General features: G+C 39.8%; 1 protein-coding gene across 1 annotated transcript in view; it reads right to left on the bottom strand.

Moving 5' to 3' along the window:
* Positions 1-19,290, bottom strand: part of DYNC1H1 (dynein cytoplasmic 1 heavy chain 1) — a 43,377-nt gene continuing 24,087 nt past the window's right edge. The window contains exons 41-78 of the mRNA XM_084208363.1: positions 18,835-19,000; positions 18,435-18,598; positions 18,039-18,168; positions 17,129-17,262; positions 16,757-16,871; positions 16,474-16,635; positions 16,182-16,396; positions 15,891-16,095; positions 15,581-15,754; positions 15,361-15,480; positions 15,113-15,233; positions 14,325-14,520; positions 13,577-13,694; positions 12,467-12,682; positions 11,723-11,935; positions 11,405-11,532; positions 10,830-10,983; positions 9,953-10,099; positions 9,717-9,867; positions 9,282-9,535; positions 8,997-9,131; positions 8,808-8,902; positions 8,541-8,715; positions 7,651-7,726; positions 6,489-6,649; positions 6,154-6,265; positions 6,011-6,071; positions 5,529-5,652; positions 5,095-5,208; positions 4,640-4,810; positions 4,276-4,493; positions 3,977-4,080; positions 3,388-3,599; positions 2,781-2,934; positions 1,835-1,977; positions 1,284-1,452; positions 796-923; positions 1-374 (exon numbers count right to left, since the gene is read on the bottom strand). Of these exons, the coding sequence (XP_084064489.1) occupies positions 246-374; positions 796-923; positions 1,284-1,452; positions 1,835-1,977; positions 2,781-2,934; positions 3,388-3,599; positions 3,977-4,080; positions 4,276-4,493; positions 4,640-4,810; positions 5,095-5,208; positions 5,529-5,652; positions 6,011-6,071; positions 6,154-6,265; positions 6,489-6,649; positions 7,651-7,726; positions 8,541-8,715; positions 8,808-8,902; positions 8,997-9,131; positions 9,282-9,535; positions 9,717-9,867; positions 9,953-10,099; positions 10,830-10,983; positions 11,405-11,532; positions 11,723-11,935; positions 12,467-12,682; positions 13,577-13,694; positions 14,325-14,520; positions 15,113-15,233; positions 15,361-15,480; positions 15,581-15,754; positions 15,891-16,095; positions 16,182-16,396; positions 16,474-16,635; positions 16,757-16,871; positions 17,129-17,262; positions 18,039-18,168; positions 18,435-18,598; positions 18,835-19,000 (5,764 nt within the window). The 3' untranslated portion in view covers positions 1-245. The remainder of the gene's footprint in view (positions 375-795; positions 924-1,283; positions 1,453-1,834; positions 1,978-2,780; positions 2,935-3,387; positions 3,600-3,976; positions 4,081-4,275; positions 4,494-4,639; positions 4,811-5,094; positions 5,209-5,528; positions 5,653-6,010; positions 6,072-6,153; positions 6,266-6,488; positions 6,650-7,650; positions 7,727-8,540; positions 8,716-8,807; positions 8,903-8,996; positions 9,132-9,281; positions 9,536-9,716; positions 9,868-9,952; positions 10,100-10,829; positions 10,984-11,404; positions 11,533-11,722; positions 11,936-12,466; positions 12,683-13,576; positions 13,695-14,324; positions 14,521-15,112; positions 15,234-15,360; positions 15,481-15,580; positions 15,755-15,890; positions 16,096-16,181; positions 16,397-16,473; positions 16,636-16,756; positions 16,872-17,128; positions 17,263-18,038; positions 18,169-18,434; positions 18,599-18,834; positions 19,001-19,290) is intronic.

Raw genomic sequence — 19,290 nt, forward strand, 5'->3', positions numbered from 1 at the left:
TATATATTTTATTTAATATAACATAATCCATCAAATATCACACCTACCAATAACCCTCTAAAAACCTCATTCAATCTTCCTTCAAAGAAATCTCTCTGGCCTATCATCTTCCCATTGCACTGTCACCTTTCCAGCCAACTTGACACAAATCCATCTGCTAACCTACCCTGATTACAGAAGTACAGGTGAGCACTACGTAGAAGACTGACACTTACTACAGCATTAACCAGTGAAAATAGATTTGTTCACTCAGTGCAGAGAACTGCAACACCACGCTCATAGAAGCTGCGGGGATCTTCCTTGGTGGCTATTTCAAAGTCAACGGTGAAAATCAGATCAGCACGAGTGAAGTTCAGATAAACTGGTAAAGTAACCTGGGGAAAAAACAAGAATATAGGAGAGTTCTGTAAGACAGCTGAAGAGTGTCACAGGTTTCTCTAACACTGTATGATACCAGTGAGATGAGAATTCAGTCTCAGATAACTCAGTACTCAAATATGAGGGGAAAACCCCAAGACCTAATAAATTTATAGATGCTGCTATAGATATAAATTTGACTTTTGACTTGAACAGCACTGAACAGCATTTTTGAATGTCTCTCCTTTTTATCTATCTACAAAGGAAAGACATAGTCAGCACTAGGTCTGTTTGCTGCTAGCCCTGAAATCAGATCCCAACTGACACCAAGAGTAATTAAGAGAACACCAATTTGATTTGTTGTGCCCAGTACGAGTATCCATAAAGCCTTAGGGCAGAATTGCTAAGGGATATCTAAATATTTTCATCAATACTTACAACATTTGCTTTTTTATCAGCGTTTGTCTGCTTGATCCAGCGAAGCTGTGTAATGGGCAGGACAGTTGAAATAGCATTTGAAAGTGACAGCTTGTTGTTACTGCATGTAGCTCCCTGAAGCTTCAGGCCTGCAAATTGCAATGCAGTTTAGAGTTCTAAGAGCTTTCATACATCCAAAGGTTGTCTCTCTATGTATCATTTAAGGACTAAGTCCACTAGATGAGAAATATTTCATACTGCAAAATGAAAAAGTTGTAGGTGACACACTATGCAGTACCACTTCAATATATACTGATCCTGGTATTGAGATTTATTAGCATTGGAAGTACTTCCCTAATAACTAATGTCAAACTAATTTGAAAATACCTTCAGAAAGTGTGTATTAACTTTTTCAACAATAGCGTCTTTTTCATTTGACGTAGCCCATTTAATATCAGAAGCTTCTAAAAACATTTCAGAGGAAGGTCTCTTCCTTCAGCTCAGTTTACCTGTGACTCCAAAGCTGCAGGCATCCAGGACTGCGTTCTGGGTAGTTGTAACATTGACCTCAAGACAGAGCTCTTCAAGGGACCAACTGTTTGCCTGGGCAACATATTGTCTTGTAGCAGTAATATATGCCTCTGGTACAAACAGGCCACCCAGGCACACATGGATGTTCTATTTGAGGGGGGAAAATATAGGGAAAAAAAGTATTTCAGCTGCAGTATTAATTAATGACTATTATAAATACTTCAGCAGTCTATTTACATTAAAATGTTCCTGCTACTACTGGAACAGTGTAACTGCTAAGATGCTTTTTGCTCTAAGGCTTTGTCTCCCACTGTTCCACAACACTAATGCTCCCTCTGATCTCTGTGCACAGTTACCCTGCTAAGCCTCATCACACTCTGATCAGGAGACGCTCAGCAGTATTTAGAGACATTTCAGAGAACACTGTTCAAGTTCATTGACTGAGGGGCAATTAGAAGTCCTGATGTGAAGACTCCAGAAAGCAGTTACACAGCTCCACCAATAAACCCGAGAAGTCAGCACAAGGTACCTTCAGTTCTTTTGCTCCACCAGATGCAGCTGCCTGGGAAATATTCTGGAGCTGTTTGATGCGCTCACTGAAGTCAGATACCCACTGGATAACAGTCATACCAGCTGGCACCGTGTAATGAGACCAGCTACGAGGCAAAATACCTACAAAGATGTGATTAGAATTAAGTTTTGTTCATATACAGGTTGAAATTACACACTATATTGAAACTTTGAAGACTTGGACTGGAATATTAGCCTCTATTTTAAAAGGCACTTAGTAAGTGAAAACACTTTCAAAGATTAGAGAGCAAATGGCCTCTAGGTCTACTCTGTATTTAAAATGCCACACAATTACAGACACCCTTCAAGAGAAGCTGCAGTTACACACAGCTATTTACTGCAAGACTTAATCTTCAGCTCTGCAAGAAGATTTGAGTTCTTTAGAAAAAGCTGAAGAGGTCAAGTATCTGCATTTCAGAAAATGCTTTTGTCCAAATCACCATGTATTACAACATGCAGCATGTCTGTGAAAATTCCACATGTACAATCTTTAAATAGAAATTCAGAGAGCTTGAATATTTTCTAGATTTTATAGGACCAATACTGCTCATTTGGTGGTATAAATAACTTTGTTCTGTGACAAGTCAGAAACTGAGAGAACTTAGGAAGATTTCAATCTAGAAATTAAGCTGCTAATATAAATTGTACAAAAAAGCCTAATAATATTACTATTAAAGCCAAACTATTATATTATTATTATTGCCTGATTAGGCTCAACTTGGAATCTCATATCAAGCCAATGGAAATTTTATGATCAAATTTAAGTATTACTTCTGTCAAATGACTAAGTCTATCCACATTTTTCTACCATTTTTGGTTTTTTTTTAAGCTGCTGACCACAGCAGCCTCTTACAGAGTGCAAGAAGCAAAGAGAGCCCTGGAGATGCTAGTTGGAACTGCCATACCTTTCACCAGCTCATTTATCAGTGTACGCAGATAGTTGGTTTGTTTCTTTTTCCCTTCGCACACTTGAACCACGTCCGCCAGGTCCTGACGAACATCCTGGAGCAGCTTAGCTCCCATTTTCACCTCTCTCTCAAAGAACCGGAACAGAGGATCCTGATGGTCAAAACATTAAAAGTAAGCCACAGATCTAAGTTCTTGTTGCAAAACTGCTAAGAAAAACAACCCCCAAATTCTGGGTGGATGGAGCAGTAACACTGACTACAAGCACTGAACTGAAGATGCAGCCTGTGGTGCAGAAAGTGATTACAGAAGCTGTTTTATAACCAACAATCTCCTCTCCCTTGGAGAAGCAAGAAAGTAGAAGTTGCAGTTAAACAATTAATGCAGACTGCCTGGCTAGACTGTTTGCCATTGCATTTCTTCAAATGCTACCCAAAAGACATAAACCAGGTTTTAGGAGCAGGTCATTACATGGCTATGACACTCAAAATCAGTGTCGACACAGGTCCCATTGACCCCTCAGCAGTGTAATTGGTAGTTCCAAATCACAATGCACCTGAACTTGTGCTTTTCCTATGTCCCCATTAAATAAAACATAGTTCTTACTTTAATGTTTTCCACAGTCCGCTTCAGATGGTTCAGAGTTTGTGGGATAAGGTGAAGCCAGTTAGAGGCTGTGGTATGCAGTGTTCTCATCCAGGCTGGGCGTCCATCTGATGTAGAATCAGTTCTTGTCTTCTTCTCTGTTTCTGCATAAGCCAGATCATCCTCATCCTCCAGCATCTGCATTTTCAGCATTTTACTGATCATATCTATGCCTAAAACAGAAGATTTGCTGTTAGAGAAGCAGTGGCATCAAGGCTAAAACATCCTACTACATGCAAGAACCAGGACTTTCCATTATTCCTCGTCTAGACCTAAGACTCAGAACTGCCCAGCTGTAGGTGGCTCCAGAAGCTTACAATAAAGCTTTCCAGAATCAAGTTAGGAGCTTGCCACCTGGAAGACTCAATGTAACTGGCTTTTTTTGATTCACAGGCTCCTGGTCAGTTTTTGGATTACTCAAAAACCATTTATGTTGAGGGAGAAGGAGAAAGCTAAAGACTCTTTAACAAAACTTGTATTCCTCCTCTGCTTTTTAGTTAAAATGGTGGCCTGGTACTCTATGGAAGACATTGCTAAGTTCTAGATTTACCTTGTGTGGTGAGAAGAACTTTCTCTGCATTATTTGGCAGTCCCAGCCATGATGGTGTTTGTGTATCTGGGAGCATCTCAACCCACTGGACAAACTCTTCGCGCCTGCAAGGCAGAGCAGAGTTTTAATATTCATTAAAGGGTTTCCTCTGCTAGAATGCCAAGGTAATGCTTTGCCTGAGACAGATGTTTACACAGCACAGAAATACAGGTTATGTGCTTGTTTTTTTTCATCTTTGTGTGCAGTTTTCCAATTAAAAAAAGTTTTACATAAGAGATCACGATAAGGAAATATGATACCTGATTCCATCTGGCATCTGAATATCTTTGTGTCCATCAACCTTGCAAGCCAGTTTGAATTCACTGTCAAAACTTAAGGTGGTGAACAGACGTTCCAAGAAAGTGTTTAACAAACGCTGATCAAATTCATTATCGATACGACCTCCATAGATAGACTGGGCCATCAGTGTCTTCAGTGCAGACCAGGGGATCTTATCAGGGGAAATGTTCTGGCGACCCTATAATTAGCAGGAAACAATTGTTGAATTGCCAACAGGTTTTTTGTGCCTGCTCATTTAATTTCCTTAATTTTTCCAGAACAGACTGTTTCAGTAAAGATCCAAAGTAATGTGTTACTTGTGCCTAAGCACACAACACTACTTGCCTTTGCTGTGTCATCCAGCCAGGTATCCACTGTGTCACAGGCAGATCTCAGGTCAGACTCTCCAAACTCGTACTTCTTGGACCAGCCCAAGGGAGCATAGCGCAGGCGCTCTTGGATAATGGCATGGAACCAGGCAAGCAGGAAATACAAACGAGCACGCTCATTTGGAGACTAGAAGTGGGGAGGAAAAAACCAACACAAAACCAAACAACTGTTACTCCAGTGAACTGATAAAACCAAAGCCTGCTAAAAGACTAGAAAGTATGAGATTTAATGCTAGATTGCTACTGAAACTGAATACATTCTACCAACAGAAAAAGCAACTACTACTTTGCTTGGGTGAGGAGAGAAAAAACACTTCAGGGACATCCTAGTAGCTGAGGTTTTATCATCTAAGGTAAGACTTCAACAAACATTCTTCCATTTAGTTTCATCAAGACAAACCACAGTCTCACCTTGCACATCCTAGAAACTGGAATGCTACTGAAGGTCCTCAGCATGTTTGCCTTTACACCAGGAGGAGGCTCAAACACAAAGATCCGGCCGGCACGTAACAAATTCACTGGCACCTAGAGAAGATCAATAAGCTCAAATCCAGCTGCTTTAGCCTGCACTAAATTAAATCCCAGCACAATTTGCATTAGCTTCAAAACCTCATGGTGAGCACATGAAATACTTGGAGATTAGGGAAATCAGCAAAAGGAACAGTATCAAGTTCACAGCCACAGTTCAGTCATCAGGAAGCAAGGATAATAACTGCCCTGACAGGTGAGTATTTTCCTTCTTCTTTACTGCAGAAGGCAGTCATGAGAGAGCCTTCACTGGGGAGCACTCTTAGCTGTGCTAGCCAGTTACTCAGCAAGATAATAAAATTTTAGATCACTGTTACCTTTGGATTAATCTCCATGGTAAGGAAGAGCCTGAAGCAAGCATGGGGTTGCAGGGAATGTAGTTTCTTTTCTAGCTGCATGAGCCACCCAGGAGCCAGGTGAACGTTCTTCAGCATTACCCATCTGTGAATTTTTGAAACAAAACAAGTACTTTTTAGTGAACAGCTTATGGATCCTAGCTGTGATCATCACAAAGAGCAACAGAATGTATCAATGCTACAGATTTTCCTCCCTCTTTTAAACTTGCCTTCTACATAGAATCAGTTACTATGTACTATAAATTACTTAACTTTCTTGTTTGCAGATACAACCTACTTCTCCTGAAAATATTTAAACAGATATGCTTGCTAATAAAAACTTAAATTCAAAAGATAGGCCTACTCTTTTGTTCTACTCACAGTTTTATCCCTTTAACCAATAAACTTCCCCCTTTTACCTTTCCACTAGGCAGTATTCTAGCTGAAAATGAAACAGAACTTACCTTCCAGATTTCACTGCTGTGTTTATTGCTTTATCTGCTTGGTTAAACCCTTCAGCAGAACCTAAAAGACAGAAGAGTTGCTAAATCTCTTACTGCTAACAATTTCATTTATGCTTAGATGTTGAAATAAGGTATGCTCTTACCAATAGCAATAGAAGTAATCTGTGTATTCTGCTCAGCTGCAAGGTCTTCAACATGACCACTGGCATCATAGCCAGGCACTGAACACATCAGCACAGGGGTATTTGGTTTCACCTGTGCTCCAAGAAGTTGAAAAGGATATGAATCAATCACAAGATAAATACGAGAATGCAGTAAGCTCAGGGTTTCTTCCCTCTGTACAACTAAAACTATGCTGTTACTCTTAGTTTTACTTTAAAAAAAAATCCACTCATACCAGAGAAGAGAAAGTGGAAGAAATGTTCATTGTGGAACGCATGCAAAGTGGCCCATAGCATTTCAAAACCAAGTAGCTTACCTCTGTATCCACAATGTGTGTCAGATCCAAAGGCTGCTCCATGATGGACATGAAAGACTCTCCAAGATTTGTTGAAACAAAGGTATGTGCCATGGCCAACAAACGATCTGGACGGAAGGCCTGGATCAGAAGCAAGCGATGAATGGCCTGTCCAATGGGAGCTGGAAACAGGAGACAGGATTAGATGGACCCTCCTCTCTTCAATTCTCCATTCAATTTCTCCCCATCTTGTTCTGAAGACTACATATTTAGAAAGTTAATTATCCTTTTGGAAGATCTGATGCAACTTTTTAATGAAATGCTTAATATTTTGTTTTCAATTTGACAACTGAAAAAAAAAAATAGCAGCTTCAGCTGGTTTACAAAATCTACAGGCTAAAATTACTGACTTGAGTGACTTTCATTTCCAGGGACAACAGATCTTTTCACATCTTCTCACTCACAAAATGCTTGACTAGCATGGAGAGGGTAGATAACCTAGAGCTGCTTCAGTTAATGTTCCAGCAATTTCAGTAAGCAGCTAGTAAATATGAGCTTAGAATCCTTAATTTAGAAAGCTACAGGAATGAGCATGGAATGATCAAAGACAGCAACACTTCCTGAAGTTACCCTTCAGATAGGGGAGGAACTGAAGGGCAACAGTTACTCTCAAGTACTAATTAAAAAATTAGCACTGACAACTAATGTAGCCAGAGGTAACTTCATGCTTAGGTACAACTGCAGGTCTAAAACTCTATTAGACCAGCCCCTCAGAAGATCTGTGTCTTGGAGCTTTTTAGAGTATTGAGATATCTCCAGACTGGCAATCACCAAGGTTAATCCAAACTATTATGCAATCTAATGAGATTGTAGAATTACGTTTCATCCTCAGTGGAAGACCAGATCACAAGTTAAGGTGCAGCAACCAAGTGTAGTAACTACTGCTTAGAACAATTTGGTTTAAAAAAATCCAGTGAAAACAAACAAACCTCCAAAAAAAACCAGAACCAGAACCAAACCAGAACCAAACCCACTAGACTTGAGATTCTTATACAATCTCAACTTTATGATTTTCTCAACCATTAAGGTCCAAAATTAAGTTCTTCTTTAGAATTCCTTTTAAAATCGTAATAACTACTTAGTGCAGTAGGACAGATATGGACAACAGTGCACATTCACTTACTTGCAGGTTTTTCTTCAGTCCAAAGGTATGGTACAGTCTGTTCTGGGGAACTGCTGTCCAGCCAGATACAGAATTGCTGTATTGAAAAAAAAAATGCAAAAATCCTGAAGTTGACTTTCAATATATCAGAAACGTACAGCAAGGATATGTAAAACCCAAATTACACTTTGTCTATTATCCTATCTTTAGATATGCCAAATCATTTCACTGATATGCCTCATTTCACTGATAGCCTCCAGCACACTGGATTCTACAGATCTCTATCAAGTCCCAGGCCAAGCTGTAAGCTATTTTACCTCAGGCAGAACAGTTTGAGAAAAATTAGATGTAAAGAGAGTTCAACTTCTAATATAAAAATTATAAAACCCCAGGTACTATTTAAGATATGGATGTAATTTATGACATACAGTTTCACAGTCAAGACAAAGATGAATTACTCTTTGAACACTTCAGTCATGAGAAGGAGCAGCATTCAGCAGCTGAGTACTATCCAAATTGATTCCACTTAGGCACGTCCAAGAGCCCACCATAATGAAGTTACGTGTGGCTGAGGCTGCTTCCCTCTACTGCATATTATCACACAATAGTGAGGCAGCAAAATCCATGCAGTGTCACACTTTCTGCAACTATGGGAACCAAAGCTGGTCAGCCACAAAGCCAGAGGCATGGTGAAACTGTTTCTGAATGATGAACTGTGCTGGTCTTTACAAGTTTCACTGGGTTATGAGGGAAATAAGAACATTCATTTCCACAGCTACAACTAGTTAATCTTTAGGACTTCCCTTTTCACAGCAGGAGAGCTTGCCTGTAAGCATGAAGCTTTTCAAGCAGACACCTGAAAAGCTTAACAAGATAGTTCAGTGGAAAAACAGAACCTAGGCAACACTCACCTCATCAGCCTGAACTTTTGAAACAAGGTCCTTAAATGCAGGTAGGCAGCTCAACCTCATCATTGCCTCTGTCTGCTCTACAGTCAAACCATTGATTTTGGGGAGAGATGCAGTGTTTAGTACAATCTCCTTCCCTCTCAAGAAGTGCTGGAATTCTGCATCATATGTAGGCTCCCTAATGTTAAGGGAAAAGAAGACTTTAGCTAGATGCCTTCAAGACAGCCATCCCTTCTTCAACTAAAGTGAAGCAAGAAAACAAACATTTACCCAATGGTGCCTTTCAGTTTGATCCGGGCCAACAACATGGCAAATGTTATGTGATCCTGGTGCAGCATGCCACGTGCCACTCGGTTGAAGGCCACCTAGGAACAAAACAGAGTAGTAGTGTAAGAAGCTTTCAACCCTGACCCTTCAAAAATTATTAAAGAATTACATTTATTAATTAAAAAACTGAACCTGAAAGAGATCCTTTGTGATGATTGAGAGACGATGAGTATGGTCTGTAATTCCCTTCAGATTTGGGTTCTCATACAAGACATTGTGATAGATGTCCAAGAAAAACTGGAGGGAGTATTGGTACAGGAAATGTATCTGAAAGAGAATAGAGTTTATTTTTCCTCTCCACAACCGTGCTGTTTGATAACCAACAGAGTATGCCTACCAAACTGCAATATTGGGCAATGCCTATTTAGCTTTAACCAGTAAACACTCAAAGCTCCTGAGAGGAAGAACTCAACCTACCTGTTTCAGTGACTCCATGGTAAAGTAGATACTGCTACAAGCTGTAGAAAGAGGCAAGTACTGCTGAGAAACAGTCTCCACTTCTTGCATGACAATATCAGTCTCTTCTACTTTTCTGGTGACCTCTGCTGCTTCCTTCTTCAGGTTCTCAAGTGTAGTAATGATGGTGTCATCATCCAGGATACGTCCCTTCACTTCATTAAGTGCTTGGAGCAGGGATTTTTCCAACTGACGTAAGCGCAGCTGAAATTCACCTTAATTAGAAGGAAAAAAAAAGTCATACATACATATGTACAGATATCTTAAAGAATTATGTGAATTGTGCGTAGTTTGCCATTGGGCATCCTGAAAAAAGAGTATGAAGACACATTGTACTCTTAGAGTATTGAACTGTATTCTATTAGAACAGGAGGAAGTTAATTTTGATAAACATACCCTGAAGCTTGAGGAGGTCAGAGCGTTTTTCATCGACATCTGGTCTTTCAGCTTTCAGGACTTCATTCAGACACTGGCTCTGCAAGCTGCTGCGAGTTACCGTGAAGTTTACAAACGTGACACGAGAGCAGAGGTCTGGTGGGAATTCAACCTGTCACAGGAAACATGAAAAGGTTTTCTCAGGTCTCTTCATGCCATTTCTACAAACAGGACTGCTTTTGATCGATTTTACTTACTGTTGGATCTCTGGTGGAAAGGAAGATAACGAAGGATGGTGACAAATCAATATCTTGGTCTCCCAGAGTAATCAGAACTCTGCCTCCAGTTCTTCGGACTTCACGATTCAGAACAGGATTCAGAACTGGATCATAGCTCTCCACATCCTAGAAAGACAGACATGTTAAAGACTGTTGTTCGCAAATGTCTCAAGCTAAAATTCCCAATCCAGGAGGGGCTTAAAATTCTGGTAAGCAAACAATTGGCAGTTGGTTTGGAATAGGGATCACATTCAGAAGGTATCTGTATCTGCACTTTAGATGTGTAGTTGAGCTGCACAGGTACAGAAGAGAAGTATTATTAGTGGCTGTAATTTTGTTAGCTCTACTGCAGGTAAGCCCTACTCTAAACAGCACAAACAACAGTTACTGATCTTTTCCATTTCCATACTAAGAAGTGAAAAACATACCCATTTCAAGTGAAAGTCAATTATTCCTACAGCTGCCTATTTCTTCATATTACTGAAATTTCTCCCTGATACTCAGAGCAGATTTAGTGCTATATAACTAACCATATTAGTTTTTGTTGTCTATGGCTAGAGAAACCACATAAAAACAAAGGAACAGATAGACAGGTTGCAAGTAATTTTATAGTATGGAAAGATAATTTCAAAATAAAAGAATTTCATCTTGAAATGGTGGAAAAAGAAATACCTTCTTTTGATTTTGTAGCTCACTAATTCTTCTCAGGACTTACACCACATGTATCACTAGTTTACTTGTTAAGTTGTAAATTGAAAATAAAGTTGCTTGCATGTTACTAAGAGAACAACTGCGAACTTATACATAGGACAGAATTCAAGAATTTAAATAGCTTCTACACAATCATACCACTAACCTGAACTAGAAGTGGGTTACCAAATCTCAAGGCACTTTCCAAATTCTTCCTGAAAGCGTCATCCAAGAAGCTTGTACGAGTTATCTTACGGTCTTTATATTCATTCATGATAAACTCTGTAGCTTGCCCAGAGGGATCGATGATCAACGGATACCTTAAGTTAATAATAAAACACTTTCATTAGTTAGATTTTGATTGCAGAAAGTGTCTAAGCAATTTTATGAATTTACATTTTATTATTCGTCTCAACTCTAAAACCTTATTTAATTCCTTCACTGAGGCATGTTCAATGACTCACTTTAGTTTTGAAGATAAGTTTGTATTTGGGCAACAAAATAGTTCAAATTTTAAAATACCTCAAGCCAATTTATTTTAACAGCTAAGCATAACAAAAAAGGCAAGCAAAGGTGAATGAGAGTTTTTATGTTTACACATGGTTGAGAAGCTTTTATGAACATTAGAACTTCACACCCCAGTGAAACAGTGCTTCGCAGGAGCTACTGAGATTCAACAGGTGCAAGCCCTGCCTGCTGCAAGAACGTTGCTTAAGAAGTTCACATCTTAGAATGAAGTACCTGTTGAAGCGTTTGAGCATGATGGCATTCTCTGTGCACAGGTCATCTGCAGGCAGGGAACTCGCCTGCCAGCGCAGCCGCTCATCGGCGTTGGAAAGGTACTCGGTCCTGGCGATGTCTGTGCGGAACTGCAGGAAGCAAACAAAGTTATATATTAACTTGACATTCTCCAACCAGCTGGTGAAGATATTTTAAGTAAATGCAGCTCTACAAAGCTGCAACAGCTGTCCAACAGCTCCATTCTTTACCTAGCAATCTTAAAGCTTAACTCCTGCAGTAAATCAATTCACGGTTAACTTATCATGACTGTATCTTTACCTGGATATTTGCTTGCTGCAAATGGTGAGACCATGTAGTGAACAGATTCTGACGCATCTGCTGATCAAAGTAGCCAGCGTAGGCAATAAAAGCTCCTGAAAGTAAACAGTCTCCTGCAATAGTGGACATCTGGTTTTTGAAAGTTTCACTTGTCTTCTCCCATCTTTCACGTTCAGCAGAAAGACTCTTCAGAAGAGCTGTGCTACGGTTTACCTAGAAATAAGTGGTGAAGGTAGATTCTTTAGATGATGAAATGTTCTTATACTACAAGTCTCTCAGAACACTTAAATTCTGACTCAAGGCCCAAGTTAAATTTAAAAGCTCAGAACAAGATAAATTTGGGGCTCTTCAGTGCTAATTTATTAAGCTGATTCTAACTGTTACCTTGAGGAACTTAGAAGTGCTAAGTACTAGTAGAGTAGCAACATACTGAGATCAAGTAGAGAAATCCCCTCCTTGAAGTCCAGTTAAGACATTATAATCCCACTACATCCATATCTGTTTTCAAAGGCTTTCTATATATTTTAAACCATATGAGAACTGTCTTGTTAATCAAGTAGCAACATAAGTTGATATTCCTCTAACTCCAGACAGGCTTCTTGAGAAGGCTCATGACACCCAGAGATGAAACAGCCCAAATGTACTGCACAGGGGAACCAAATTCACTCTCAAAATCGAAGAACAATTCAATTTCAGACTGTCAAAGATCAAAGAAAGAAAAATTATTGGTATATGAAGTCTTACTTTTGCTTCAACAGCAGCCAAGTCTGCCTTAATAGCTTGAGCCTCCGAAATCAGTACTGCATATTCTTCTTTGTAACGGGCAATACTGGCCTCAAGATCACGAATCATCTGCTCCACTTCATTTGCTTTCTGTTGGTTGTCTTTGGCATCATCCTCCAGCTTCTGCAGCTCATTGCGTAGAGGTTCCACTCTTTTCAACATGTCAGCATAGTTCAGCTGCAAATGGAAAATAGAACCTTTACACTTTCTAAAATGACATGTTAACAGGAACCACAGCACTTAGGTATATACTATCAACTGCTTAACAGCTACTTTAGAGACAGAAACTTAGTATTGTTTATCAGTCCCTAGGACTCTAGTTTAAACTAAGCACAGATACATAAGTAATTTCTTTTTGCAAGATCCTTGTACTGCTCTGTAGATTTACACAAAGTCATTCAAAAGGTTCAGACCCCACTAAGAAGTGCACAGAATTGTTTTACATAAATATTCAATGGGGTGTCCATGCCAGTACTGTGTTAATCCACCCTTCTCAGCAGTGAAATGAGTAAAGCTAAGCCACAGAAGAATTAGGACAGGGCCTGTTGGCAAGATTCAAGTAAAATAGTCTCTTCAGATCAAGCCATTCCAAGCAGGCACTGTTTTAACGAGCCAAAAATTTTGCTGCATTGGAACACCAACAGCAAGTAAAACCATTCTTGGGTACCTCACTCTGGGGGCAAGGTACCCAAAGCCGATTCCTTTAGGAAACATAAAAGTCTGCCTTGAGTGTGTCCTACTCTGGGGCACGACAAATGAAGTCTCATTAAGAGGACTTAATTGCATTTTCCACTGGAAAACTGTTTTGTCCTGTAGAATAACATCACATACAGAAAGTATTCACCAGTGTTCACTGTAAACCTAAAGTTTTTCAGTGCAGAGGCTCTATCACAACTGGCCAATAATTCACTGGCATGGCACTATATATATCCCATTAGCATTCATTTCTTTGAGGCAAAGTAGCTTGCAATACTTAGCTGAATAAAGGCAAATTCAGAGCCTTTAGACATTGCTATGTGACTTCTAGCTCACTCTTTTCACCTTGCCTTTGCTTCCTCAAGCTGACTTTACCTGTGCAATTGCCCATTTCACCATAGGTCCACAGGCCAGTGATGCTCTGTTTACAATTTCATAGTTGTAACTTGGATTTGACAGGTAGTTTTTCTTCATCTTCTCCCGGATGGCATCACTGCAAGGGAAAAATTTATACAGATAGCATGAGTACACTATGTCAGCACACAGGTGCTCAGTATCCCTTTATCTAGCCTGCCTTCCACAGCTGACAAGAAACATTTCCTGTCAGTTTTGCTGAGTAGTAGCTGGGATGTTCAACATGTAGTTTCAGCTTACAGGTTATAAAAAAATTTTAACAATATTTTAAGAATAGTCATTCACAAACTGCTAAATCTGCTCTCAAAAAATGAAGTTGGAAGGGAATTCAGATGTCTCTAGTCTGATCTTTTGTTCACACTTAGAGCCACCCAGGAAGCTGACCTCCTAAGCTGAATAAAGCCTTCAGTAGCCTGGTCTGTTACTGCTACAAAACCACTTTCAAATGACAATGTGGCTTTGGACACCAACACACTGCTTTGCAACCATGTCACTAAGTCACACAACAAGCAGCTGCTTTGCCCCAATTTTCATGACAGACTACTGAAGCTAAGGTGTATTTCTTGCATGTACCATCTGCATGTTCACCATGTGCAATAAGCTGGTGTCAAAAGAAGTCAAAGCAATTACACAGAGGAAAAGTCCAGTTAAGACCCTCTGTTCTTTGTAAATTGTTTGCTCACATAAATATCTCACAGTTGCACTTCACCTGATTTCCTCAGCAGAGAAGTTAACAATGGTTGGAATGAAGTTCTCTCTCATGATGATGGAACGTATTTGTTTCCAGTCAGTGGTGCTTTCGCCTAACAGCAGGCAGATGGACTCCAGGGCCAGCTTAACTGCTGCAGGTGGATTAGCCATGGAACGGACCTCTACCAGGTGCTGCTTCTTTATTGACTTCACAGCTAACCAGTGCCAGAAAGATGAAGAGCGTTGATTGGGAAGAAAACAAACAGTTAGCAAAGCCCAGCAGAGTATCCTGGATTTGTAAAAATGCTTTAAGATTCTAAAAAGGAATATGAGGCTATTAGAGAAGCAGATACTACTGAATAACTACTATATTACAAGACACACATCCATGAATGTCAGTTTGCCAAATGGGCACAGGACTCTGCTGCTTAAAAATGATTCACTCAAACCAGTGATTTAATCTACATGGTTTAATGAATGGGCAGCTTGACTGTATGCTGTCTGTTCAGCAGCAAGGCATCACTGGTTTTTCTACAGCTGGACTGCCAGAAACTAAGCCACAAGCCATAGAAGAAGTATCAAGAATCAGATTGGTACTATTACTCACAGGAAAGGAAAAAAAAAAAGGCCCAAAATCACAGCTCAAAGACTGTGAATTTAAAAGGGAGTTCTTCAATTGTGTTCGGCCCCATGCTACGAGCCTACAATTTTATTAGACAGGATCAACCCAGACCACAAGAAAACACATTCCCATAGACGAGTTTTAGATCCAAGACCACAGTGTGATCTCTTGAGGTGCTAACATACCATTCTGAGCTTCAATGACAGCAGGCTCCACCTTGTCAAGATCTTCCTTCACACTCATCTGCTTGTCTGCAATGACCTCCTGCTGCTTGTGCAGCTGTTCCTGAATCTCCTGGCTCATAACCTATAAAGAAATTTCACAGAAAAAATACTGCTTTTTAGAAGCTGCAATTCTTCCAGTACTTGGTCTGTAGGCTCTGTTTTGTAAATGAAATAGCTGCTATGCATAGAGATTTAACAAAAATTTTTACCTTTTTCTTCTCAGCTTCCTGCTGGTCTTTCACCATCTTTTTCAACTTGTCATTGGCTGCTGCATTTTTCACTTCCAGCTCCTGGCTCTTTATTCTTAGGTCACGCCGCAATTCCTCCACCTAAAATTGGTTGCAAGACGGAAGAGAGAATTCATATTGAGCACTGAGATCTATTTACTCACTCCAGCTTTACAGAGGGCAAAGTTTTAAGAATACATACCTGATCAACTGTTTCCTTGATTTTTCTGAGACCAACATTCAGATGCATTTGCTGTTCCTCCAGCTCACTTCGCTTCTCATTGAACAAGTTGGCATAATGGTTGATGAAGTCCAGATAGTGGCGTGGTGTGATTGCCATGGTTCTGCCTCCTCGTTTCGCCAGCCGAGCATTAGCCTTGAGGGAACAAAGTGTTGTAGAGCATGCACTGTTTTAAAATTTATCTGGATTCCAAGGATCATAGTTTTTAGAAAACTGGTGAATGATGCCATGGCCTAGAGGTAAGTGTAAGTTAAGCAGTGTAATAACATACCTGGTGAAGAGTCTGATGAACAAACACACAGCTATTAACAATAGCCTCCCTGTGCGATGGTGGTTGTGGCAGCTTATCATACACAACTGGCATGTAATCAGGCACAATGTAATTTGGTTTTTCAAGATCCATTTTGCTTGTGAACTCTTTGCCAACTTGGTACAGTGCCTCAGTTGACCAGTCTCCAAACCAGTTCAGGACACATCTGAAATACAAAGGATTTGTGAAGACCTCCTCAAAAGCAGTGTTTTAATGGTACCTGTAAAATATTTTGGAATATGCAGCAATTACCTGTTGAAGAGTGCAGGAGATGTAGCTGCCCTGTCCTTCAGGCCCTCAGAAGATGGATTCATAGTGAACACTACATGGAGATTGCGAATAACTTGGCTGGTGAACCATTTGTAAAGTTCCTCATGTGAATCTAACATTAAACCTTCTTTCTGTGCTCCTTCTTTACACTGAGTCATGAGGGTAGCGTATTCATCTCCTTCAAAGAGACCAGGAACCTAATTCAAAAGGTAAGTTTTGTTGTAGCTTATGGTTGCAAAAAGGTGCAAAAAATATTTATCTAAAATCTTCTTACCTCTCCATTGGCTAGGAGAGTGTTCATTCTCTCCAGGAATCCAGAATCCAAGACATTTGACTCATCCATAATAAAAGCTATTTTTTCATTTTTGCAGCCAGAGCGTCTCAATACTGTCCTAAGGTCTTCATCAAAATCTTCACCTGTGTATTTTCTGTGAACCTGGTAAGAGTTTACATGGATCACTGACATTTTGGTTTAGCTTTTAATGGGATTTTAGGGGTCAATACATCAGTGGGAGTTTTCACTTAAAGGATTTTAGAAATAAACTTAACACACCAACCTTGATTTGGTAGACACTCAAACCGTTCATCCAGGCAACAAATCTTGACAGGGTTGTTTTCCCTGCTCCACTGACTCCAATTAGCAGCAGGTGGCCCTGTGGCTGACGGAAGATTCTGAAAAAGAACAAAACCAAGTGTGATTGATAAGAGTTAACAACTTACTGAAGCGTTTCCTAGAACACCTAAGCTTCAAGTTAGTACCAAAACTGACACACCTTTCCAGATAGGATCCTGCTATCTGGAGGCTGGCAGTATATTTTCTATAGACACCAATGAGACCATGCTCCTTTCTTACTCTGTACTGAGGCTATTCTGGTTTAGAGTAACTCTACATACTGCTTATATGAGCAGCAATGGAAGTCTGAACTTACCGGTCAATTCTTAACACATGATCCAAGACTTCATTGAACAGGACAAGTGGTACATCAAGTTCTTCTTCATAGAAGACTTTAAGCCTAGCTTTCACATAGTCTCTCAATTCTTCTTGATCCACTGGAATATAATCCTAAAAAAACCAATACAGTCAATACAGTACAGAAGTTAAGATTAAGGGAATTTGCTTAGGGTTAAATTTATGAGTACACCAAAGTAGAACTACTAGAATACTTGAAATAGCAATCCTCTACAAAATTTAAGAACATTGTAGCCATTTAAATTGCACAGGAACCTGCCCGCTGCCTAGAGTGTCACAGGTAGCAGCACAAGGTTTAAACACTGTAACTACTGAACCTACCACAGGCTGAGCCTGGGCTGCCAGAGACTGGGAAGTAGCACTACAGACTAAATCCCTTCCCCAATTTATTTTAAACAGCCTTTCCTAGTCACTTACTTATATCACTACCTACCTAAAAGCTAGGTAGACTTTTGCCTAAACTCACCAGGATTTGTACAGGTTACCCAATTGGATCATTTCAGATTATAAGAAACAGGTCACAAGAAAATGTGTAATAATATCAGTATTGCTCAAGGGTAACTGCCTAATCCAAGAGATTCCATAAGGAATAACTGTCACCTGACAGTGTCACAATATTAGTGAGAAATATTATTTTATACTGCCTTTACATTCCATGGTGGCTCTCACAATAACATCCCTGGCATAACAGCTATTAAAGTTGTGGCAGAGTTCACTTCAGATAATCATATTAAAAATTTCTTGGAGATCAATTTAACAGCATGATGGGCACCGATTATCACTTTAATACAGTCATAAGAGCTGCACCACTCAATTGCACCTAACCTATTTAATTTTGGGGTTCATTTTTTTTTGAAATTTTAACTTGCCTTTGACAGCCAGTTGCTGTACAAGATAGGTCTGCTCATAGCCTTTTCTTTGTCAATGTTGGGGAAGTGTTTCAGAGCAACCATGTCAATGTTCTCATCAGTCCAGCGTCTCTCCTCATCTTCCACAAGTCTGGACAAAGAATTAAGTCAGTGAGTACAGGCCTCTGTAACAGGATGCTATAATTACACCACATGGCAGCACTACGACTAAAGCGCATTTTTGCTTTGTAGAGATAAAACTCCTAAGAGAGTCAAGCTGGAGTGAAAAAAAATATTCTCACTGGTATTTCAGCTATTTAACATAAAGCACACTTTTAGTCTGATGTTCTAATGAAAGTTGGCAAAGGAGTAGGCAACTTTTTATGGTTTTGCTTCCCCAGCTCATGAATTTTTTACCTGTCCTGGAAGAGACGTAAGGCTTCATGGGCCCAAATCCTGATAAGGCCTTCAACTGGTAAGGTTTCCAGTGGTCTTAATGCTTCAAATATACCTCTCACCCACCGAGTCATTTCACGAGGTGAGTAGATGTAATGTGGCTGTGTGTCTTGAGTGAATCTCTCCTAAAAATTTAAATTTAATTAGTTACTTTATCTCAAAGTTGCACCGTACTTTTTACAGGACTTGGCATTACAAGATATTACTCTGACAGCATAATTCAGTCGTTTTTACCAGAATTCAAGTAATTAGCTGAGTTCTTGTACACATACTATCCATGTGAAAGGCTAACAACACATGCTAAATGAAGCATAGAAGAAAGCTTTCTGACTGGAGTTTGGAGTTGCACTTAACAAATTACCTGAGACATTGTGTAGAATTCTACCATAGCAGCAGTGAGAGGCTCTGCATACGTGCGAAGCGATGGGATCAGCCTCAGCATTGCACGGTTGAATGTTCCATATATCTGAGTAAGTGAAGCTGGTCCAGGATAGTCCACGTAAACCACAGGAACATGCCGTAAAAATCTGAAAGATTAGCATATTTCACAGTACAGAAAGTCAAATTACTATCTGTATTCTCTTGGTTATCTTTTACCAAAATTAAATAACTGTTTGATTCAAAACCATCAGCAGCAGCTGTAGCTGATTTGGTTGCTCCCATTCTTAAGGGTTTCAGACAGGTGATTCAACAGCCTAATACTGAGTCCACTGCTGGGCTGCCACAGCAAGAACCAAGCAGCAGATCGTGCAAAAGCAAGGAACAAAATTTCAGCACAGCTGTTGTTAAACAAGTGTATTAAGAACAGTTTACATAA

The sequence above is a fragment of the Fringilla coelebs genome, assembly GCF_963513975.1.
Source record: "Fringilla coelebs genome assembly, chromosome: 6".
Lineage (NCBI taxonomy): Eukaryota > Metazoa > Chordata > Aves > Passeriformes > Fringillidae > Fringilla > Fringilla coelebs.